Genomic DNA, 25345 nt, shown 5'->3' with positions numbered 1-25345 from the left:
TTTATCATTACTTATCTAATGTTTTATTTGTACAAATTACCACCCTATAATTGTTCGACAAAATAAATAAATAAAATAAATAAACATATCGGAGCATCCTAGATCATAAGAATAGCAGCCCTCCTTCTTGGAGGCGTCTCTCAAACAACACTCAGTCCTGCCTTGGACTCTTGTCCCATTTCATCCCGATCATCAAAATTTAGGATTTTCTGCAGAATACTTCAGTATACAGTGGTCCCTCGACTTGCGCGTTCTCGATTAGCGCGAAACGCTGCAACGCGGTTTTTCAAAAAATATTATTTAAAAAAATAAAATATTAAAAAAAAACTTTTTTTATAAAATATTAAAAAAAAATTTTTTTTTTATTCTGTTCCCTGAATGGAGACCGCCGGCCGCTCAATCGGGCCGGCAGGGAACAGAATGGAGCCTTCCGCGGCGGGGCTGGGGGAGCCGAGCCCAGCCCCGTGACATTCGCTTTCCTGCCACCCGCAGCCGAGTGATCGTGGGCTCCTTCGCAACCTCAGAGAGCTTCCTGGTTTTCGTGAGCTTTCATGCCCAGGAAGCTCTCCGAGGTTGCGAAGGAGCCCAGGATCACTCGGCTGCAGGAAAGCGAATGTCACGGGGCTGGGCTCGGCTCCCCCAGCCCCGCCGCGGAAGGCTCCATTCTGTTCCCTGAATGGAGACCGCCGGCCGCTCAATCGGGCCGGCAGGGAACAGAATGGAGCGTTCCGCGGCGGGGCTGCTATGGGGGGGGAGACGAGCCCAGCCCCGTGACATTCGTTTTCCTGCCGCCGGCAGCCGAGTGATCCTGGGCTCCTTCGCAACCTCGGAGAGCTTCCTGGGCATGAAAGCTCACGAAAACCAGGAAGCTCTCTGAGGTTGCGAAGGAGCCCACGATCACTCGGCTGCAAGCGGGAGGAAGGCGAATCCCACGGGGCTGGGCTCGGTTATCCCCCCGGCTCCCCTCCTACCAGCCCCGCCGCGGAAGGCTCCATTCTGTTCCCTGAATGGAGACCGCGGGCCGCTCAATCGGGCCGGCAGGGAACAGAATGGAGCGTTCCGCGGCGGGGCTGGGGGAGCCGAGCCCAGCCCCGTGACATTCGCTTTCCTGCCACCCGATTGAGCGGCCGGCGGTCTCCATTCAGGGAACAGAATGGAGCCTTCCGCGGCGGGGCTGGTAGGAGGGGAGCCGAGGGGATAACCGAGCCCAGCCCCATGGGATTCGCCTTCCTCCCGCTTGCAGCCGAGTGATCGTGGGCTCCTTCGCAACCTCAGAGAGCTTCCTGGTTTTCGTGAGCTTTCATGCCCAGGAAGCTCTCCGAGGTTGCGAAGGTTACATCTTCCGCTGCCAGCCAGGCCATGCTGGCGGCAGCGGAACAATCGCTGGCTGTCAACTTTTCTTTTTAAAACTGGGCAGGAGCTGACTTGCCTCCCCAGTGCTAAAAAGAAAAGTTGACAGCCAGCACTGCGACTGACGGAATGCTGAGCCTCCCGTTCTCCCCCACCTCGCCCCTTCCGGTTTCGGCGTTCGGCAACGGAGTCCGGCGCTGGGGCCATGCGGGGCCGCTCATCCAGGGGGGCGTGGACTGGCAAGCGGCAAGTGATCTGGCGGGAAGACCAAGGGAAGGTTCCTTCAGCCGCCCAACACCTGATCCGCTCCGCAGCGCGGCAGCAGCGAGGAGCAGAAGATGGGGTTTCCCCTTTGCCTTTACCCCATCTTCGGCTCCTCGCTGCTTCCGCGCTGCGGAGCAGATCAGCTGTTGGGCGGCTGAAGGAATCTTCCCTTGGTCTTCCCCGCCGCCCACACGCAAACTCCACCATCTGCGCATGTGCGGCCATGAAAAAAATGGCGCACATGCGCAGATGGTGGTTTTACTTCCGCATCCAGTATAACGCGGAAATCGGTTAGCGCGGGAGGTCTTGGAACGTAACCCCCGCGCTAATCGAGAGATCACTGTATGAGGATTTAAATCAATCTCTTCTATGTGAAATAAATGGATTGATTGCAAAAGCCTGAGTTACCTATGTGATTGATGGATTTTCCAAGGCAGTCTCTCCACAGTCAAAAACGTTCTTCCCACCTATACAGTAGATCATAAGGGGACCTTAGTTTTATTCATTTATTCATTTGTTCAATTCATTTATTTGTTGCAGACAAGAATATTGCTCCCTTTTGGGAAGCCATGGATGGATGTTTAAGTAAGAGAGTGGAATTACATAAATATTCTGCAGAATATCGGGATGTGATGCTGAATTTCAAGAAAACAGCTGGGAAATACAATATTGTTAAAGTAAGTTTGTTTGTTTGTTTGTTTGTTTGTTTGATTGTTCGTTCATTCGTTCATTCATTCATTCATTCATTCATTCATTCATTCATTCATTTATTAGATTTATAGGCCATCCTTCTCCTCACGGACTCAGGGTGGCTTGTTGTGATTGATTGGAGACTTTGCTATTAAGATTAATTCATATAGATCAGTCTTTCTGGACTTCAACTCCCAGAATTCCCCAGCTAGTACATATTTTTAAGGCAACCCATTCTCTAAATCAGATTATAAACTGCAGACCATAATAGATAAGAATAAATACAAAACATGAAAAAAAGACAGAGAGAAACAACTACAGCGATTATTTAAGCAAGAGAGAGCAGTCATACTAGCACCAAACTTTTTTTAAGTTGAGATTTGATATAGCTCATTTCATGTTAAAGTGGGATATATTTTATGATAGCAAAAAGTCACAAAACTACAGGTCAATTCTCTTATATTTTTCTTTATCTACAATTGAGAAACTACAAGATCTTTTGAAAATTTCCTTCCTTCCTTCCTTCCTTCCTTCCTTCCTTCCTTCCTTCCGTCCTTTCTTTCTCCCCTCCTCAGACAAACAAAGCTCAATAAAATAAAAATGACTCACCAAGGTCTTGGTTTTTTCCTTACAGATAGAGAGGATCCAAAACCGATATCTGTGGATTTCCTATTGCTGGAAAAAAACCTGGATGGAGAAGAGAAATCCAGAAGGGACAGAGAATGAACTCATTCTCTTTCATGGAACAAAGATGGAGAACTGTTCCTCTGTCTGTGATATTGGCTTCAAAAAATTTTTTCGAAAACGTAAGTGACTGAAAAGAGACAGCTCTTCCAAAAGCTTGTTAGTTCACCACTCTTGAACAAATAAATCAATCAGTAAAGAATCTAAGTGGGTCCAAATATGATGATTTTGCTGCTGGTTTGCATTATCCTCATTCAAGGGTTGGTAGAAGAGAGACAATAAAAAGGTGGGGAACCAGAAGAAGGAATATTATCTGCAAAATTCAAGAGATATAGACAACATAAGCATAATTCATAGGAGAAGAAATTTAAGATTGGGGTAGGTTACCATGGATAGTCTTCAAATTCTGAATATTTAGCAAATACAAATTAGTTGTTTTAAGCGTCTACTAGGGGAAGTGTTTTCTTTCAAGTATAAAAAGCAAACTATTTCTTGAATAGCATAAACCTCAAACTATTTACATTTGTACCAATGCAAATTACATTGTTTTTAGAAGAAAAAAAATTACTAAAATGATACCCTCCCCTCCAGCTGATGGAGAAAGCTTGTTTCCTTCCATCAGTTTCCCTTTGTTTTTTATTTGGAGCTGGGAAGTTGAGCTGTACTAACATCAATCAATCAATCAATCAATCAATCAATCAGAATATAGCTGGAAGGGCCCTTGGAGGTCTTATAGTCCAACCCCACTGCTTAAGCCAAAGACTCTATACCATTTCAGACAAGTGGCTGTACAGTCCTTTCTTAAAAACCTCCAGTGATGGAGCACCTACAATTTCTGCAGGCAAGCTGTTCCACTGGTTAATTGTCATCATTGTTAGGAAGTTTTTTCTTAATTCCAGATTAATGTCTGAGAAAAGTCCTGGAAAAATGAACTCCATAGACCATTATTCATCTTTTACTGATTCTAAATGTGCATATAATCTAGGTTTATGAGAACTAAAACATTTTCTTGACCTCATTAAAACTTACTCCATTTCCAAGATTAGTGCAAGGCCAAAGTTTCATGAATAATGGAAATTCCATACTGGTCATGTATGTGAAAATTTATGGTAGTTTGATCATATTTCTTATAAGTACAAAGAGAGGAAGTCCTTGACTTACAACAGTTCGCTTAGTGACCATTGAAGTTACAACAGTACTTATGACTTATGACCATTTTTCACACTTGTGACCATGATCACGTGATCAAAAGTCATACACTTGGCAACTGGGTCATATTTATGATGTTTGCAGTATCCCAGGGTCACTTGATCCCTTTTTACGATCTTCTGAGAAGCAAAATCAATGGGGAAGACAGATTCATTTCACAGCTGTGCTACCAATTTAACAACTGCAGTGATTCGCTAACAACCGTGACAAGAAAGGTGGCAAAATGTGAAAAAAACCACCCTCATTTGACAACGTCTTGTTTAGCAACTGATAATTTGGGACTCAATTGTGGTCATAAGCCAAAGTCCACCTGTACAAAATAAATAAATAAGTGAAATGACACCGGTGACTTTTCTAAGTTTTAAGCAAGGGTGAAATTCAACAGGTTCTGCCAGGTTCTGGAGAACTGGTAGCGTAAATTTTGACTAGTTCTGAGAACCAGCAAATACCACATCTGGCTGGCCCCAGAGTGGTGTGAGGATGGAGATTTTGCAATATCCTTCTCTTGCCACACCCACCAAGCCACACCCACCAAGCCACACCCACAGAACCAGTAGGAAAAAAAATGTGAATCTCACCACAGGTTCTAAGCTGATATTTGTTTGTTTGTTTGTTTATTTTGTCCAATACACAATGAGGGTTTTAGTGGGTGGATATATATATATATATATATATATATATATATATATATATATATATATATATATATATATATATATGTACACATAGTAAAATACATGATGAAGGTTATAGAGGAGATACTCATAGTAAAATATATCTAAGAAAGAATAGACAAGAAGATATAGTAATAGAACACATCAATGAAAGAATAGAAGAAGAGATATAGGAATAGAAGAAAGGTATAGGAGATATAGGAGAGCAATAGGACAGGGGATGGAAGGCACTCTAGTGCACTTGTACTTGCCCCTTACTGACCTCTTAGGAATCTGGATAGGTCAACCATAGATAATCTAAGGGTAAATTGTTGGGGGTTTGGGGATGACACTATGGAGTCCGGTAATGAGTTCCACGCTTTGACAGCTCGGTTACTGAAGTCATATTTTTTACAGTCAATTTTGGAGCGGTTAATATTAAGTTTAAATCTGTTGTGTGCTCTTTTGTTGTGGTTGAAGCTGAAGTAGTCACCGTAGAAAAATGTTCAGAACAGTGAGAAATAGTGGAGTAACTATACAAAAATATGATGCTCTCTTTTGTTTTTTCTAGAATGTCTCTACGGACAAGGCATTTATTTTGCCGTGGCTGCTGGTCAATCAGCAAGCTACGCCCAGCCAGATTCCGAAGGGCTCCAATATGTTTTTCAAGCTCGAGTTCTTACTGGGGAATATGCCTGTGGAAAACAAAATATGTTTTTGCCTCCAATGAAAGAAAATGGAAATGACCACTACGATAGTTTGGTGGACATTGTTTCCAGGCCTAATATTTTTGTGATCTTTTTTGATGATCATGCTTACCCTGAATACTTGATCACCTTCCGCAGCTAGACAACTTCATAGCTATTCTGAGAGATGGGAAATGACCTCAGTGGAAGACAACTGGAAGCACGCAGATCCTCTGATGTGAAAAATGAAAAAACAATTTCAGGGTGTACAGTGGTACCTCGAGATACGAGTTTAATTCGTTCCGGACCTGGGCTCTTAAGTCGAGCAGCTCTTATCTCGAACGACTTTTCCCCATAGGAATTAATGTAAATAATTTTAATTGGTTCCAGCCCTCAAAAAACTCACAAAGTTAGTCTAAATTATGCAGAAAGACATGTTTTTAATGAAGAAATGTACATGTACATATAAATGAATAATGAAGTTTCTTTCACTTAACTTGTAAACTTTCTTAAACTTTTAAATTTACATATGTTCAACTTCTCTGCCACCCAATCCTGTAGGACAGAGGTCCCCAACCCTTTTTGCACCAGGGACCAGCTTTAAGCGATCAAGAGAGGAATGGGTGAATGAATGGTGGGAAGGAAGGAAGGAAAGAGGGAAGGGACAGGAACAGAGGAAGGAAGCAAGGAAACTTATGAAAGGGGAGAGTAAGAGAGGAATGAGTGAAGGGAGGGAGGGAGGGAAGAAGGTGGGAAGGAGAAAGAAAAGAAGAAATAGAGGAAGGGAAGGTAAAAGAGAGAAAGAAAAAGAGCAAGAAAGAAAGCAAGAAAGAAAGAAAGAAAGAAAGAAAGAAAGAAAGAAAGAAAGAAAGAAAGAAAGGGGGAAGGGACAGGAACAGAGGAAGGAAGCAAGGAAACTTATGAAAGGGGAGAGTAAGAGGAATGAGTGAAGGGAGGGAGGGAAGAAGGTGGGAAGGAGAAAGAAAAGAAGAAATAGAGGAAGGGAAGGTAAAAGAGAGAAAGAAAAAGAGCAAGAAAGAAAGCTGCAAGCACCCCACCCCCCCGAGCCCCCCAGGCCGGCTGCAACCTTTTAAAACACACGCGCCGCTTCGCAGCTGTCTCCTGAAGCCGAACGCGGAAGTTAGCGTTTGGCTTCAGGAGACAGCTCCTTGGCGCTTGTATCTCGAATTTGGGCTTGTAAGTAGAACAAAAATATCTCTCCCCTCCCAGCTCTTATCTCAAGTTGCTCTTAAGTAGAGCAGCTCTTATGTCGGGGTTCCACTGTATATAGTGTATTGCTTGAGGAGAGATTGCTGGGGAAAGAATAATGAAACATGCAATTCAATTTTAAGAGGAGATCTTATCCTCTGGAAATGGTTTGTGGAACATCATCATGTCAGGAATGTAGGAATGTATTGTATCATTGCTAATTCATCCTGCTAAACCCACTTGTTTTTATGTAATATACTGATTTTGCAATTTTCTGCTTCCCTCAGATTAAGCATAAATATTGAATGAGGTCCAATGAAGTGAATGAAGCAATACTGAATATTATTAATAACCATTAAAAGATTACCTATGTTTGTTTAGTTTATCTTTATCAACCTCGCAACAGGAAAAAAAATGGAGGGGATATCATTATAGAATAAAGATTTAGTTTCTTTTTACAGGTGGTCAAATATCCAATTCTTCTGGATATTCCTCATTTTTGTTCCAGTATGTTATCTTTTCTAAAATCCACCTGAAAACAATAAACAGTACCCCATACAACTATTATTTATTACTACTACTACTACTACTACTACTACTACTACTACTACTATTATTATTAATTAGATTTGTATGCCGCCCCTCTCTGCAGACTCGGGGCAACTCACAACAATAATAACACAATATATAACAAATCTAATAATTAAAAGTCATTAAAAACCCCTTATTAAAAGAAAACATACCCACAAGCATACCATGCAAAAACTGTATAGGCCCAGGGAAGATGTCTCAGTTGCCCCATGCCTGGCGGCAGAGGTGAGTTTTAAGAAGTTTACAAAAGACAAGGAGGGTGGGGGCAATTCTAATTTCTGGGGAGAGCTGCTTCCAGAGAGTAGGGGCCGCCACAGAGAAATGACATTGTTTAGTCGACGGGACCCGGAGAAGGCCAACTCTGTGGGACCTAACCGGTCGCTGGGATTCGTGTGGCAGAAGGCGGCCTCAGAGATATTCTGGCCAGATGCCATGAAGGGCTTTATAGGTCATGACCGACACTTTGAATTGTGATGGGAAACTGATGGGCAGCCAATGCAGACTGCAGAGTGTTGGTGTAACATGGGCATACCTAGGAAAGCCCATGATTGCTCTCGCAGCTGCATTTTGCACGATCTGAAGTTTCCGAACACTCTTCAAAGGTAGCCCCATGTAGAGAGTGTTACAGTAGTCGAGCCATGAGGTGATGAGGGCATGAATGACTGTGAGCAGTGACTCACGTTCCAAATAGGGCCGCAACTGGTGCACCAGGCGAACCTGGGCAAACACAGCTGAAAGATGGTTTTCTAACGTTAGCTGTGGATTGAGGAGGACGCCCAAGTTGGGAACCCTCTCTGAGGGGGTCAATAATTCCCCCCCCCCCAGGGTGATGGATGGATAGATGGGATTGTCCTTGGGAGGCAAAACTCACAGCCACTCTGTCTTATCAGGGTGGAGTTTGAGTCTGTTGACACCCATCCAGACCCCAACAGCCTCCAGGCCCCGAGTCTTCTGAGAGGGGTGGCATGCAAATCTAATAAATAATAATAATAATAATAATATCACTTCCACTGCTTCGCTGACTGGACATGGGGTGGAGCTGTAAAGCTGGGTATCATCAGCGTACTGATGATGCCTCACCCCATGCACTTGAAGGATCTCACCCAGCGGTTTCATGTAGATATTAAATAGCAGGGGGGAGAGGACCGACCTCTGAGGCACCCCACAAGGGAGCAACCTAGAGGTCGACCTCTGACCCCCCACTAACACCGACTGCGACCGACCGGAGAGGCAGGAGAACCACTGAAGGACAGTGCCTCCCACTCCCAACCCCTCCACCCGGCGCAGAAGCCATGGTCGATGGTATCGAAAGCCGCTGAGGGGTCAAGAAGCACCAGGACAGAGGATAAACCCCTGTCCTAGGCCCGCCAGAAATCATCCATCAACGTGACCAAAGCAATTTCCGTGCTGTAGCCGGGCCTGAATCCTGACTGTTGAGGGCCTAGATAATCGGCTTCTTCCAAGGACCGTTGGATATGGAGCACCACCATAAAGGGAAGGTTGGAGACTGGACAATAGTTGTTAAGAATGGCTGGGTCCAGGGGAGGCTTCTTGAGGGGGCGCACAAGTGCCTCCTTGTAAAGAGCCGGAAAGGACCCCCTCCCCAAAGAAGTGTTGACAATCTCCTGGACCCAGCTCTGTGTCACCTCCTTGCTGGCCGAAACCAGCCAAGAGGGACACGGATCCAGTACACAGGTGGCGGAACTCACAGCTCCAATGGCCTTGTCCACTTCATCAGGTGGTGTGGTTTTTTTGTCTACAATACTAACGTAAAGTTGTAGAGAGTCTACCACATTTATTGTTAATAAATGGGTCACTACCAGTTTGGCGAACCAGTATGAACTGGGAAGAACCCATATAATGCGTGAGTAAACATTGCCTTCTGTGAATCTTTAGGACTGCAGAATCCTAGTATATAGTTCTTTAGAGCAGTGTTTTTCAACCAGTGTGCCGTGGCACACTAGTGTGCCGCGAGACATGGTCAGGTGTGCCGCGAAGCTCAGAGAGAGAAAGAAAGGAAGAGAGAGAGAAAGAAAGCAAGAGAGAGAGAGAGAAAGAAAGCAAGAGAGAAAGAACGAGAGAGAGAGAAAGCAAGAGAGAGAGAAAGAGAACAAGAAAAAGAAAGCAAGAGAGCAAGAGAGAGAGAGAAACAGAGGGAGGGAAGGAGAGAGAGAGAAAGACGTAGAGGGAGGTAGGGAGGGAGAGAGAGAGCAAAAAGAAAGGAAGAGAAAGAAAGGGGGATGGAGAGAGAGAGAAAGAGGGAGAGAAGGAGGGAGGGAGAGAGAAATAATGCAAAAGGGAGGAAGAGAGAGAGATAATTTTTTTGTCCAAACTTTTTTTAGTGCCCCACCCCGCCCCACTCAATGTGCCCCGGGGTTTCGTAAATGTAAAAAATGTGCCGCGGCTTAAAAAAGGTTGAAAGTCACTGCTTTAGAGGGATGGATAGGTTCCAGATCCATAAAGGTAAACATTTCCTGTGTCTAGCTATGTCTGACTTTAGAAGGTGGTGCCAGGGGTGAAATCCAGCAGGCTCTGGCGGGTTCTGGGGAACTGATAGCTGAAATTTTGATTAGTTTGGGGAACCAGCAAATTCCACCTCTGCCAGGCCCCAGAGTGGGGTGAGAATGGAGATTTTGCAATATCCTTCCCCCAGGAGTGAGGAGGGAATGAAGATTTAGCAGTATCCTGCCCCTGGAGTGGGGAAGGAATGGGGATTTTGCAGTATCCTTCGCCTGCCATAAGCACCAAACCATAGTTACCAAGCCACGACATGCCACTAAACCACGCTCACAGAATTGGTAGTAAAAAAAAATGGAATTCACCACTGGGCAATGCTCATCTCCATTTCTTGGCTGAGGGAGCCAGAGCTGTCTGAAAATATTTTCGCAGTCATGTGGTCAGCAGGACCAACGCACAGAACACTGTTACATTCCCACCGAAGTGGAACTTGCATTTCAAACGTCTAGGAGGGCAGCGACATGGTCCTATGATAGACTAAAATATATTCGAATGTGCCATTGGTTTAGTAAATCGTCACCGGCCATATAATTTGTTCTGTCCAGAGGTAAGAATGGGTAAGTCAGTACACCACTGTATAGCCATCAAAAGTTTACTTATTCTCTTTCATATTTTATCAGTTCTTCCCCACCATTTTTTTAGAAGTTACATTTTCCACCCGTAGAAATATATGAATATATTTTTTACCTTTTTCCTCCAACAGTCTTTAGAGTCAAAGAGCAAAAGGCAGGAAGGACATCTTAACATTGGGCAAGGTGTAAAGTTTGGAATAAGAGTCCAGACTCGTTTTAGCCTAATCCTTTCTTTTATTCATGAATTGGCTGTAACGCAATGCTGGTAACTGTTAGATACTCGAATTGCAAAAGGAATTGAATTTGGCGTGCACCGGCTGCCCTATTTAAAGCCTTTGTTCCATTCGAGAGGCACGGCTTTGGCAGCTGTTTGTGTTTTCCAGCCCACAGTTTATCCAATCGGCAGGCAGAGTTTAAATGGCTGCACGCACATAGGCTCGATTGTATTTACAATATTTACATATGCATTATTTAAATACATAACACAAGGAACGATCAATTGCAAATACAGGCAGTACTTGACTTATAATTGAGGCCAATAGCTTTATTGCTAAGCAAGGCAGTTAAGACAGTTTTGCCCCAATTTTCCCTTTCTTGCCAAATGAAACACTGCAGTTGTTAAGTTAGTTGCATGGTTATTAAGTGAATCTGGCTTCCCCATTGACTTTGATTGTCAAAAGAAGATCACATGACTGCCAGGACATTGCAACCATAGTTCCCTCTAAGCTGAGCAGTGAGCAATCGCTCACTTAAAAATCATCATCAACTCAGAGTTTTCCAAACCTGCCCAGAAGCCGAGAGGGAAAGAGTGAGAGGGAAGGAGAGAGAGAGGAAGAGAGGAAGTGAGAGAAACAGATAGAAAAAAGAGAGGAAAGAAAAGAGGAAGAAAAAGAATGGGAGTAAGGAAGAGAGAAAGAAAATCAAAATCTAGTTTGAAACTAGCTCAATTATTTAAGTGGCATTTTGATATTGATAGAGTTGCCCTATTATGAGCTCACTGTTATAGACACACAGTACAGTATTTTATTTTGAAATTCTCTGAGGCAAAACAGGGTGGGTTTTTTATTTGTTTGTTTGTTTGTTTGTTTGTTTGTTTGTTTATTATTTCTGTGCCGCCCAGTCCCAAAGGGACTGCCGCTCAGACACTATACTTTTCCGCCCCCCCCAAAAAAATTAGAGGGAACACTGACTGCAACAGTCATAAATGTATGCTAGTTAGCATATGAATTTTAATCACATGACTATGGGGATGCTGTACCAGTTATAAGTGTGAAAAACAGTCATAAGTCACTTTCTCACAATGACGTTATAACTATAAATGGTCATTGAATAAATGGTTGTAAATCAAAGATTTCATTTATTGTACTGCTGCTTGGCCATTTTATAAAGAAAGCCTTTGCCTTCAAGGAAAATGTTAGTTAAATTGATTTAACCTCACAGAGGTTTACTCTATCTTATTTCAACACTTTTATAAAAAGCAAACTTTACCCCAATCACTTTGGTTATTACCGTATATACTCGAGTATAAGCCGAGTTTTTCAGACCAAAAAATGGGCTGAAAAACCCGACCTCGGCTTATACTCGGGTCACTGAGGAGTCACCACAAGAGGGCGCCCCGCTGGAGCCCAGCAGGCATTGCTTCAAAAACTGAGCCGCCTGAAGAACTGGAGACAGATGAGACATTGATAGAAATGGCGGCGGGGCGGGGCCCTGCAACTCGTCTCTCTCACTTCCTCACTTGCTTTCTTTCTTTTAAAAATATTTAAATACCGATAAATAAATATGCTGTCAGCTGCTTCCTCTTCTCCTCTTTTGTTTTCTCCTGTCAGTTGCGGTCATGGAGGGAAAGAGGCGAGGCTTCTTTTTTTCTTTCCTCTTCCTCCCTTTCCTTCGCAGCTGCCGTCCCAAGTGGATCTCTTTAGCAAATCTGCTTCCTCGAACAACACATGGGGCAATAAAGGGAGACAGAGGAGGAGGGAGGATCAGGGGTGGGAGGGAGATCCAGCCAGCCAGCCAGCCAGCAAGCTAAGGGGGGGACAGCATGAACTCTCTCCAGGCTTTAGAAGCCCCCAGCCGGAGAGAGAAGCAGATTTGCTAAAGATATCCACTTGGCGCGGTAGCAGGGAAAGAAGGAGGAGGAGGACAGCCTCTTTCCTCCTCCTCCCCCAGGGCTGTGGGCTATTCTGGCTCTCCTCCTACTTTCCCTGCTGCCGTCCCAAGTGGATCTCTTTAGCAAATCTGCTTCCCCCGAACAACACAGGGAGCAATAAAGGGATACGGAGGAGGGAGGATCAGGGTGGGAGGGAGATCCAGCCAGCGAGCCAGCCAGCAAGCTAGGGGGGGGGCATGAACTCTCTCCAGGCTTCTAAAAACTTGTCAAGTTTAAAGATCCCTGGGTTAGAGTTAAAAATGCAAGAGTCTTCAAACCTGAAAAGATTAAGGCTTGTGGACTTCAACTCCTACTCCTGAAGTAGCATGGCTGGGGAAGGAATTCTGGGAGTTGAAGTCCACTAGTCTTAAAACTGTCAAGTTTAAAGAGCCTGGGTTAGGGTTAAAAATGCAAGAGTCTTCAAACCTGAAAAGATTAAGCCTTGTGGACTTCAACTCCTACTCCTGAAGTAGCATGGCTGGTGCAGGAATTCTGGGAGTTGAAGTCCACTAATCTTAAAAATGTCAAGTTTAAAGAGCCCTGGGTTAGGTTTAGAAATAGGTTTTAGCTTGGTTGCTAAATGACCTACTTTTTTTACTTTTTACTTTATTGTTATTACCAGATTGCTTTTGTTTACCCTCTTTTAAATTTACAGAGCTAGTTTACTGGTTTTCTTTAAAATAAATATTCTAAAACATTTAATCTACTGATTTCTCAATTAATTTAATTTTATTGGTTTCCATTTTTATAAGTTACCAGTAGTCACTGCATTTTCTAACCTCGGCTTATACTCGGGTCAATAAGTTTTCCCAAGGGTTTTTTTGGCAAAACTGGTGCCTCGGCTTATACTCGGGTCGGCTTATACTCAAGTATATACGGTACATGTTGGGCTCCATTGTAGTCGTAGGCAGAGGATACCTGCCTACAATTCCGTGCACTCCCAATACCTGAGAGTTTGCATTCTAGCCAACGTTCAAATTTAGTCCGCTGGTTTATCTGCCTCATGCGGGCCGTGTCCAGCTTGTAAGGCGTCCGATTAAATGTCAAGTCCACTGTGGGTTCCCGCTGACCGTTCTTGGCAGCCTGTAAATCCAAGCAGGTAGCTGCAGGGTATGGACTCCAGTTGTTTTCCTGGTCTCCTTCCCATTGCCAGACAAAATCTGCAACCATGTGGGTGAAGTACAGGACAAAAAAAAATGAATTAATATAAGAAGTCAAGTATACATCAGTCAGATGTTGAAAAGGAAGACAAATGAGGAATCAGCTTGTCTTACAGCCAATCTCTTATCCAAATAAAAGTTTATCAGCAAGGAAGGAATGTCAGTATTCACTGTCTTGTGCCCACATTGGGGTTCCAGATTAATTGCCTGTTTGACTCCTTCCCCTGACTCAGCCAGTCTCTCTCGTCTACATGTAGCCAGGTTTTATGATATGAGATCGTTCAAAGTTAGAGACCGTTCAAAGTTACGACACTGAAACAAGTGACTTATAGCCATTTTTCACATGTACCACTTTTTATTATTATTATTATTATTATTGTTGTTGTTATTGTTGTTGTTGTTATTGTTATTATTATTATTATTATTATTATTATTATTATTATTATTTAGATTTGTATGCCGCCCCTCTCCGTAGACTTTTAGGGTGTCCAGGGGGAAAGCATTTTGAAATTCCTGGATATTTCCCTGACATTTCCCTGTAACTTGTGATCCACTTAAAGCGCGGTTGTAGATGACTTCATACCAAATGGCTAAGCCATGGAGAAGTATCAGTAGGTGAGGAAACAAGTTGTTGCCACAGTTATGCTCATTTTCCCCTGACTTTGCCGGGCAGCGTGATCCTTTTTTTTTTTTACGGAATTTTTCCCTGACTTTTAAACATTTTAATACAGTTTGGTTTTTTATTCCGTTTTTTTCATGAATTCCCTGATATTTCCCTGATTTTCCTGTTTTCCAGGTTTTCTGGACACCCTGACTTTTGTACCATCCCCATGATCATGCGATCAAAATTCAGATGCTTTGCAATTGGTTCATATTTATGATGGTTGCAGCATCCTTGACTTTTGCAATCTTTTGATAAGCAAAAGTCCTCTCACCACCACCACCACCCCCGACCATAGAGTCTCCTCCTAGAACAGCGTTCTTTTCCCTCTATCTGTCCTAACCCTCCTACTAATTGTGGAGCTGACTGGTGACAGGGAGCTGTAGCCACAGGCGGCTCCAGGTTGCTCCATTCCTGATCTACACAATTAGCAATAGCGACTTACAGGATTCCTGATCCCGGACGGCTGCGCGGACACGGTTCTTCTCACCACTTTTATTATTGAAAAGCGACATCCTGCAGAGGTCTACTTCATAATCTCCTACGCATTCTTTCCGTTTCTGTGCCCTGCAGGGAACACGAGAGTTTGCATTGCAACCTCACCAACCAATTACAGGTTGCTGCATTGTTGTTGTTGTATTCCTCCTCTTCCTCCTCCAAGCCAAAAATATTCATGAACTGGGACAACCATGTTAACAAGGTCAGCCAATGAATAGGCATAGTAACTAAATCAGCTAATGGAAGCTAAACACATCCGAGTCTGTGCAGAGAAACAAAACTGAAACTAGAAGGCTGGGCGTGGCTCAGCGCACTCGGTACTCTGTCCACTCTGCACTAGAAGCTGCTTGTGTTTTACTTGTAGCTGTTGCTACTCTGCTAATAGTATTGTAAATCCATCTGCTGTTATGTTAATAAAGAAGTTAATGAATCCAACTGAATCAGTTATTTGTGTGTGCTTCTGCAAATTTATTTCTCTGCAACAAACTCTGATCCAACTTACCGAGTTGCTTGGTTCAGGGCCTCATTCTGCTCAGGTGTGAATACCTCCCAGTGGTTGTCATCGGTCGCATATTCCCAACGCAGGGGGGTCGCTGCATCATAGCACACGGCATGTAGTCGTTGCCTTTTCATCTCTGTGATCAGCAACGCAACACACACCTAAGCGGCCAAATCGCCAGTTCTGAAGCTCCCAAAGTGGCGCTGCAGGTAAGCTGCAATAACAATAGCATTTAACACTTACCATACAAATAACACTTGATTTATGACTGCAATTCAGCCTGCAATTTGTGATGTTAGGCAAATCATTTCTTAAGTATTTTGCCTCATTTTATGATCTCTTTGCCACAGCTGTTAAGTGACTCACTGCAGTTAATAAGTCAGTGAGGTGGCTGTGAACAAATCTGGCTTTGCTGTGGATTTTGCTTCTCAAAAGGCAATCACATGATTGTGGGATCCCACAATAGTCCCAATAAACACGAACCGATTGCCAAGCAACATGATTGTGGGGTCACTTGAAAAGGTTGTACGTTTGAAATAAGTCATTTGTCTCACTGCCATTGTAACTTTGAATTGCCATTCAATGAACTGTTGTACATTGAGGACTAGCTGCATACACACTATAAACATAGTATTTTACTGCACTCTCTGGGTACTTTACAAAGTCATCATGTTGCCCCCAATAATCTGGGTCCTCAGGAAGGATTAACAAATGAGTTAACTTTGAGTCCTGCCAGGATTGAACTCCAGGCAGTTGGCAGAGAAACCAGAAAAGATCCCAAAATGGGACAAAACGTTCTTAACAACTGTCTCACTTAGCAACAAAATGTCAGTGTTCCCAATAATATCAGAAAAATAAATCATAGTCCAAATCTTGGCCAGCTTTCTCCCAAGTTCCAATTTATTAACAGGGCCATGTTGGTTATAAACTGTCGTCATCCTAATACTAACTTTTCCTACAGTTCTCCACCCAGGTTAACGTTCCTCCCTCGTCCCCACAACCACAAGTTCATTATCACATAGACTACTCCAGTTGCCTCAAAGTCCATGATCCTCCCTTGTACTTCTGGCTGGTGCTGAACAAAGGATGACCTTGAATCTTCTGGAAACAATTTGTTGTGGCTAGTATCTTTCCCTCTCATGCAACCATTTCTCCCCAGTTCCCACAGTATTATTCTATTTGTGGCAGGCCGAAGTCTCTAACTCAAAACGATGGCTTCGGCCTGTCACAGAAATTTTGACTTCAACTGTCATTGTAGATTGAGGCCTATCTGCAAGCTGTTTTTCCTGCCTCTAAAACCAAAGTGAATGTCTTAATAACCTTGCTATCTTTAGAGAACCATAAGATTCTTATCTTTCTGTAGGAGTGCCTTTTTCTATGTTGTTAGAAGCATTTTTTTTAGCCACCGGGAAAATGTTTTGCAGATTTGAATCAGGGGAATGTCACTTAACCAAGCCTTTTAGGCGCTTACGTTTTGGATGTTTTTGTAGGAACAGGTGTGCATGCTGGATCATCAGAGAGGTGGCTTTGAAACATTTCAGGTTTTTGCAGCAAACACAACACCTTATAAGTATGAAATGAATCTGCAAGTGCAATTAAATCTCCATAGACACACATTCCTGAAAATTACCACTGCCCCCAAAACACAGAGGTCCCCAAACCTGGTAACTTTTAAGACTTGTGGATTTCAACTGCCAGAATTCTCTAACCAGCATAGCTGACTGGAGAATTCTGGGAGTTAAAGTCCACAAGTCTTAAAGTTGCCAGGTTTGGGGACCCCTGCCCCAAACAGTTTGCCAGCCACTTTAATCAGTAGTGTACCCTTTTATTATGGCTTGTAAGTGACGTTTAGCAATATTAGCAATGACTGGTCAGTTGCATGAGAGATACAAGTAACCCTCAATTAACAACAGTTCATTTAATGAGTGTTTGGAGGTCCAAGGATTCTGGGCGGCTAATTTTGACCTCAGTGGTGGTTGTAAATGGGGGACTTTCTGTACTGTACCCTCTGCACATGCTCAGTTGTTCTCTAATCCCTATCAGAACATCAGATAGGTATTACCATCAGGTTAAAACCCACATTCAGATTCCTATTCCGCAGGGGAGTCAACCATCCTGATTAAATTTTGCAAAAAACTATTTTTAAAATTTTTAAGGAAAGATTTAAATAGAAGATAAAAAAATTGCAAAAAAAGAAAAGCAAAGAATGACCACTAGTACACTTGAAACCACTCAACCCACCGGGAAATATTATCGGGCAAGGCAGCAGATTTTTAGGGACCTCCTTAGCGTGTTTTTTTTTTCTTTGCTTAATTCTTGGCACTCCTATTTCCGAATTGTCAACAAGCCATAAAAAGGACAGCTCCCCCGACCCGGACCATTTCTTAACAAGGTTTAGTTTGCTTGTTTGTTTGTTTAAATTTATAGGACGCCCTAATCCTGATGGACTCAGGGCGGCGTACAACAATAAAAGAATACAAAATGTAAAGCCCCAATTATTAAAAGCATTCATACATCTCTCATTCATTTTACTGCAAACAAGACTTTCTGCAACTTTCCCCTCCTCTTGACGCCAATGCAACACTAGCTTCCCGCTTCGTGCGAGCGAATGTACCTGTGTATTGCAACCAACCTGCCACTAACCAGCAATTTCCGCTTCAAAAACAGGATGACGCTTCCGCCTTTCTTTCGCAGGCTCCTTCCCGGGAACGTTTTACAGCCTGGGAGGACTCCGCCCACTTTTAAATTTGCATTCGTCAAATTTGCACATGCGCGACGACGCTGGGGGAAAAAAAAGCCCGCGCGGGAGAAGAGGGAAGGGAAAATAAAAAAAGATTTACATACATGAAGAAATGCATGATGGTCGCCGCTCGAATTAGAAGTATCCGTTCTCCAGCCCCTGTTTTGTACATTTTAGCATGGTACATTTTATTGAAAGAACCGAGTTTGCTGGTGCTTGGGACTGATACGAAGAGATGTGGTCCGAATCAATGGCCACCCTAACGTTTCTACAAATTTGCAATTAGTGTTTATATAAGATATGCAGTGATAAAAATAGATAATTGCTGGGAGGAAGCTCTCCGTAGAGGCTGGGTGTCCGTCACCCTTTCTCCCGCCTCTGGGAAGGGCCATGTTGCCACCCTATCCGGGTGCCGCCTTCTGAAGGCGGGTGAGTTCCCAGCAATCTGGGACTCCGATCAAGCCCCAGAATCGAGGCAGGAGAAGCGGCCAGTGTTGCTGCGGATGCCTCGGTGGCTTCTTTGGGATTTGGGAAAACTCACGGCCGGCAGATTTCAGTACAATGGGAAGAGGTGAAGCACCACAGCTTCATAACCCAATTCAGACTAGTCTCCCCCCAGTATTTTCCCTGTCTTTATTTTTATTTTGTTAAAAATTATTTGGTTTTGCCATCCAATCACACCATTTCCCCCATTCTTCTGAAGGGCGTCAGGATGACAATTTAGGAAAAACTTCATCTCAACTTGTGGAGTAAAATCAGCATAATAGGAGAGACCTTGAAGGTCAAGCAGGAGATTCATTTCAGACCAATGACTGTCCAGTCTCTTTTTAAAAGCTTCCACAAATTCTGGAGACAAGCTATTTCACTGCTTAATCGTTCTCCCTGTTAGGAAATCGCTCCTTAGTTCTAGGTTGCTTTTCCCCAGCAGTGGGCTACGAGCCAGAACGCTAACTTGCGCTCGGCACCACGGCCAGTGTTCCCTCTAATTTTTTTGGGAGGGTGGGCGGAAAAGTATAGTGTCTGAGCGGCAGTCCCTTCGGGACTGGGCGCCACAGAAATAATAAATAAATAAACAAACAAACAAATAAATAAAAAACCCACCCTGTTTTGCCTCAGAGAATTTCAAAATAAAATACTGTACTGTGTGTCTATAACAGTGAGCTCATAATAGGGCAACTCTATCAATATCAAAATGCCACTTAAATAGTTGAGCTAGTTTCAAACTAGATTTTGATTTTCTTTCTCTCTTCCTTACTCCCATTCTTTTTCTTTTCCTTTTCCTTCCTCTCTTTTTTCTATCTATTTCTCTCTCTTCCTCTCTTCCTCTCTCTCTCCTTCCCTCTCACCCTTTCCCTCTCGGCTTCTGGGCAGGTTTGGAAAACTCTGAGTTGATGATGATTTTTAAGTGAGCGATTGCTCACTGCTCAGCTTAGAGGGAACTATGCTTATGACCATAATTGAGCCTAACATTTTGGTTGCTAAGCAAGAGTGTTTTTAAGTGAGTTTCATCACTTAAAGTTGGCCATGCCCCCCCCTGTCACCTGACCACCAAGACACACCCACCTGAGGAGGGTAGGGGATGAGTTTGTAGCACCAAGGGGGCAGTGGACTGAAGAGGTTTGGGGACCATTTATCTAAATCATGATTTAAATAAGTAGTAAAAAGGCATGATTTAAATCAACTCAATTTAAATCATAATTTTGAAAGAACAGCTATCATCTCTGTCCTGCAGCGGTTCCTCCTCTGACCCACGGTTGACTTACTGACCCTTATACATGCTGCTTATACACGCCGCTTACTGACCTCTTAGAAAGGCGATGAGATCAATTGTAGATAATCTAAGAAGGTTTGGGGGTTAGGAGTAGAAACCACAGAGTCAGGGAGTGCATTCCAGGCATTGATTACTCTGTTGCTGAAGTCGTATTTTTGCAGTCTAGTGGACATTTAGTTTAAATCTGTGACGTGCTTGTGTGTTGTTGCACTTGAAGGTGAAGTAGTCAGTAACTGGAAGGACACTTTGGTATATGATTTTATGAATTATAGTTAAGTCGGAATGGAGACGATGGAGTTGTAAGTTGTTTAATCAAAGAATTTCAAGTCTGGCGGAGTAAAGTATTTTGTTGTGCTGAAAAGGTGTAAAGGATTCTTCTTGTGAAATATTTCTGGGTTCTCTCAATTGTGTTAATATCAGATATGCAATGTGAGTTTCATGCAGGTGAGCTGTATTCTAGGATTGGTCTGACAAATGTTTTATAAGCTCTGGTTAGATCAATATTTCCAGAGAGGAATCTCCTGCTCTCCCGCTCTCTATCACTGTTCGTCTTCCATCTCAGTTCAGACCTCAACGGAGGTATGACACTGTGTGTAGCACTTCCCCTGAAAGGATCGCTGGAGTCCAGGTTCCCCTGGCCCTCTTTTCCAACCATCCAGGTGCCTTTGCTTGCCACAGTCTGTTGTTAGAGTTGCCAATCCACTCTGGTCCTCATTCAGGCACCTCCACTTGCCTGGATTAACTGGACTCTGTTGTGTTGTAATTCCAGCAGGTCCCTTAGGTACCCACCTCTCAGCAGGCAGGTTATATTAGAGTGGGGTGATCAGATGGCCCTTCTTTCACTTATTCCTCTCTCCATTCTTTTCTGGTGTTTGCTGGTCTCTCCTTCCATTGTCTCTACTCTTTCGATCCCTCTGCCTTCTTCCCTTTCTCTCAGTCTCTCTCTTTTCCCTTCCTCTTTTCTCAACCTTTCTTCACACACATCTCCCTACCTTCTCTCATACACTTTTCTCTATCTTCCCTCACACTCCTTTCCCTACCTCCCCTCAGACTCCCTTCTCTACCTTCCCTCAGACTCCTTTTCTTTATGTTTCCTCATATTTCTTTCTTTACCTTCCCTCACACTCCTTTCCGTACCTTCCCTCAGACTCCTTTCTCTACCTTCCCTCAGACTCCTTTTCTTTATGTTTCCTCCATATTTCTTTCTCTACCTTCCCTCACACTCCTTTCCATACCTTCCCTCAGACTCCTTTCTCTACCTTCCCTCAGACTCCTTTTCTTTATGTTTACTCATATTTCTTTCTTTACCTTCCCTCACACTCCTTTCCATACCTTCCCTCAGACTCCTTTCTCTACCTTCCCTCAGACTCCTTTTCTTTATGTTTCCTCATATTTCTTTCTTTACCTTCCCTCACACTCCTTTCTGTACCTTCCCTCAGACTCCTTTCTCTACCTTCCCTCAGACTCCTTTTCTTTATGTTTCCTCCATATTTCTTTCTCTACCTTCCCTCACACTCCTTTCCATACCTTCCCTCAGACTCCTTTCTCTACCTTCCCTCAGACTCCTTTTCTTTATGTTTACTCATATTTCTTTCTTTACCTTCCCTCACACTCCTTTCCGTACCTTCCCTCAGACTCCTTTCTCTACCTTCCCTCATACTCCTTTTCTTTATGTTTCCTCATATTTCTTTCTCTACCTTTTTTCACAGTGAGGTGAAGACCAGGAGAGCTGGTGGACCTTGCTTGCCTTCTCCTTCAGGCTTGCCTCCAAGAAAAATCCCGCCTGTCTATCGCCTTCTCTCTGTCAGGGTTTAAAGTAGCACCCAAAACTAAATCAGAGCCTGAGGCAAAGTATTACTTAAAGTTCCAATTTATTAACAGAGCCACGTTAGCACATCTGGATGAAACCTGAATCTGAAGTCCCTGGGGTTACACCACCCAGTTGAAAGTTCAAGTCCTTGTCTCCAAGTACATCACATTGACCAATATTCAATTGCCAGCCTGGCAGAATCCACCCATCTCCTTCCATTCAGGTGCAGGAGTGCAGAGACAAAGGATGACCTTGGATATCTAGAAAGAATTTGTTATGGCTACATATAGAAAGCCCTCATGTAATTCAGCCTCCTAAATTTCCACAATAAAGAATACATATTAAAATAGTGTAAAGTGTGGCAAGTCAAAGGCTCCAATTAAAATGGATTCAGACTGACACATCCTCTCTCCCTTGCTCTCCCCTGTTTCCCACCAAAAACTCCCCTCTTTTATTCCCTTCTCCCTCTTTCTCCATGCTACATATGCATGGAGAAAATTCTGTTTCAAAGTATGGAATGCCTCTTTGGGAATATCAACAAATTATTCCTGGATGTTAAAGGGATGAATTGTTCTGTACTTGCTCTAGCTCATGTTCTGCAAAGGAGAAATGAAGAACTAACAGAATTGGAGTTTGGAAGGCAAAGGATTTGGGTCATTCTGGCAAGTACAGAACATAAAGAAATGGTACTAATAGGAGGAAGGGATGTGTGTTTAGGCATGGTCCCAATAGAGTGGTAACTGTTGGCTAGCTCTCAGTCAGCTGTTGACCAGAGATAACAAATGTAAATTGGCCAATGGTGCTCTGAAATGTCTATGGTCTCTCAAAAATATAAAGCTGCCCAGTGTCCAGACATCCGAACAGATCTGATACTAATCAAAACAGTCTGGATCAAATTAGGGTGCATATTGGTTGATTGGTTGATTGATAGATTATATTTCTATGCCGCCCAACTCCTGAAGGACTATGGATGGCTTCAGGACTCTGAAGGACTCTGGATGACAACAGAATATAAAATACATTTTAAAACATCAGTGAATCTGTGGATGCAATAAGTTTGGAAAAATGTGAGCATTTTGCTGCCTGTATCACACTAACTAAGTCCTAATAAAGGCTCTTAAAAATGTTTGGTCAGATTTGGAGTGAGCGTGATGGTGGAGAGACCGTAAAATCTCCATTCCCTCCCTACTCCAGGAGAGGGTTACTGCAAAATCCCCATTTCCTCCCAATCTGCTGGAACTCGGGAGGCAGAGGATAGATGGGGGCAGGGCCAGTCAAAGGTGGTATTTACCGATTCTCCAAACTACTGAAAATTTCCGCTACCAGTTCTGGAGAACTGGTCAGAACCTGCTGAAATCGACCTCTGCTGGGAGTAGTTACTCTGTAGTGATAAACAGTAGAAATACTTATATTGATGATGCCGTTTCCTAGAACTTTGATGTCAGATGAGATCATTATGGCTAATTATTGTAAGAGCCATAAAATCAGAAGAATTGCTATTGTCGGGGTTTTTTTTGCCTTTTCTAGTCTCTTCTTTTTTCTTTCCCCTAATCCATATCTGATGGAGAATTGTTTGGTAGAGCTGATATAAATAAAAAAACAATTAACTATTGGAAGATTATAGCTACGGATTCTTTTTTTTTTAAAAAAATGCACTGAACTTTCAGGAAGCCAAAGGTGAACTGAGAAGGATTATTTATTGATTTGTTTATTTATTTAAAACATTTAGATAGCTGCCCATCTTCTAACCAATTCTGGGCAGTTCCAATTAAGTATTAGGCAATACACCTAATGGGTAAATGTATCTTTGTACAATAAACTTGGATGTCTCGTGTTGACTGAATCAGCTTCAAAGAGATTCAGAAGTTGAAAAGATGAGAAATAACAGATTAACTGAGTTGGAAGGGACCTTGCAAGGCATCTAGTGCAAATCCCAGGCCAAGCAAGAGACCCTACATCTGTCTCTACCTAGGATTGAACTCACAACCTCCTGTTTGTGAGGCAAAAGCTCCACTCTTTCTTACTTCAAGTTTGTTTGTCAGTACAGAAAGGGAATTTTGATCATGTGGTCCTGGGATGCTATAATGGTTGTGAAAAATGATCATAGCTCACTTTTTTCAATGCTTTTTTTCACTTTTTTCAATCGTAACATTGAATGGCCACTAAATGAAGTGCTGTAAATTGAGGACTGTGCTTTTTGGGAGATTTGTCATAGGTTTTAATATCAGACCACAACTTTTTGTTTTTTCATAATAATATAAACTTCCCATTTCTATAAGAATCTATCAACCTAATGGGCAAACCATAAATCAAAGTTTCATTCTTTTCCACCTCAAGTGCAAAATTCAGAAGTGGTCTCCATGTGGAAAGAAAGGTACCTACATTCTTCTTTTCTTTAATCAAAGCAGTGAATTTTGCTATTTCTGCCATCGGCTTCTGCAACCATCTGTCCATGGTGGGAATCAGTGTCCTCTATTTATAGTTGTACTCTCTTCAATTTTACCTCAGCCTGCCATTTTTAATAGCAATATAATTCACTCGACCATTTGTAACAAATAAACGAAATGCTGAAAAAAAATCATAGCTGTGAATCTTTATTCTACCTTCTGATTTTTAATTTAATTTTTCCTCTACTCCATTTATTCTTTATTCTTTCTTTAAAACAGAGGTAAAATCAAGCAGGTACTACCAGGTTTTGAAGAACTGGTAGCAGAAATTTTGAGTACTTTGGAGAACTGGCAAATACCATCTCTGTCTGGCCTCAAAGTGGGGAGGGAATGGAGACTTTGCACTGTTTTTATGTTATTGTAAACCGCCCTGAGTCCTTTGGGGTTGGGCAGCATAGAAGTCAAATTAATTAATTAATTAGATAAATAAATAAATAAATCTCACTATTCCCACAATTCACCCAAAGTGGAATGCCCAATTCATAAAGGAACATCATGACAAACTCGATATTTTATTTATTTATTTTATTTATTTATTCATTCATTTGTCCAATACACAAATACATAGGAAGAAAAATAGACATGTGAAAATATAAAAGAGGGTGAAAGTGAACTTAGAGGAGAGGATATATGAAAGGAAGAGAATATATAAGATAGGTGAAAGAAAGGAAAGACAATTGGACAGGGGACGAAAGGCACTCCAGTGCACTTATGTACGCCCCTTACTGGCCTCTTAGGAACCTGGAGAGGTCAATCGTGGAGAGTCTAAGGGAGAAGTGTTGTGGGTTAGGGGTTGACACAATTGAGTCCGGTAATGAGTTCCACGCTTCGATAACTCGATTGTTGAAATCATATTTTTTACAGTCAAGTTTGGCGCAGTTCGTATTAAGTTTGAATCTGTTGCGTGTTCTTGTGTTATTGCGGTTGAAGCTGAAGTAGTCATTGACTGGTAGGACATTGCAGCATATGATCTTGTGGGTAATACTCAAATCGTGTTTTAGGCGCCGTAGTTCTAGGCTTTCAAAACCCAGGATAGTTAGTCTATTTTCGTAGGATATTCTGTTTCGAGTGGAGGAGTGAAGGGCTCTTCTGGTGAAATATCTTTGGACATTTTCAAGGGTGATGATGTCTGAGATGTGATATGGGTAACAATAGCACTTAGATTTATATACCTCTTCACAGTGC

At 42.7% G+C, this 25345-nt stretch overlaps 1 protein-coding gene across 1 annotated transcript in view; it reads left to right on the top strand.

The window, feature by feature from the left end:
• The window catches only part of LOC139152928 (uncharacterized), a 45414-nt gene extending 39119 nt beyond the window's left edge, over nucleotides 1–6295 (top strand). Inside the window, exons 9-11 of the mRNA XM_070726362.1 lie at nucleotides 2155–2291; nucleotides 2939–3110; nucleotides 5422–6295. Coding sequence (XP_070582463.1) covers nucleotides 2155–2291; nucleotides 2939–3110; nucleotides 5422–5699 — 587 coding nt within the window. The 3' untranslated portion in view covers nucleotides 5700–6295. The remainder of the gene's footprint in view (nucleotides 1–2154; nucleotides 2292–2938; nucleotides 3111–5421) is intronic.
• Nucleotides 6296–25345: the final 19050 nt, after the last annotated feature.

Source organism: Erythrolamprus reginae, chromosome Z, assembly GCF_031021105.1.
Source record: "Erythrolamprus reginae isolate rEryReg1 chromosome Z, rEryReg1.hap1, whole genome shotgun sequence".
Taxonomy (NCBI): domain Eukaryota; kingdom Metazoa; phylum Chordata; class Lepidosauria; order Squamata; family Dipsadidae; genus Erythrolamprus; species Erythrolamprus reginae.
The sequence above is the reverse complement of the archived record's forward strand: the minus strand, read 5'-3'. Positions and strand labels throughout refer to the sequence as shown.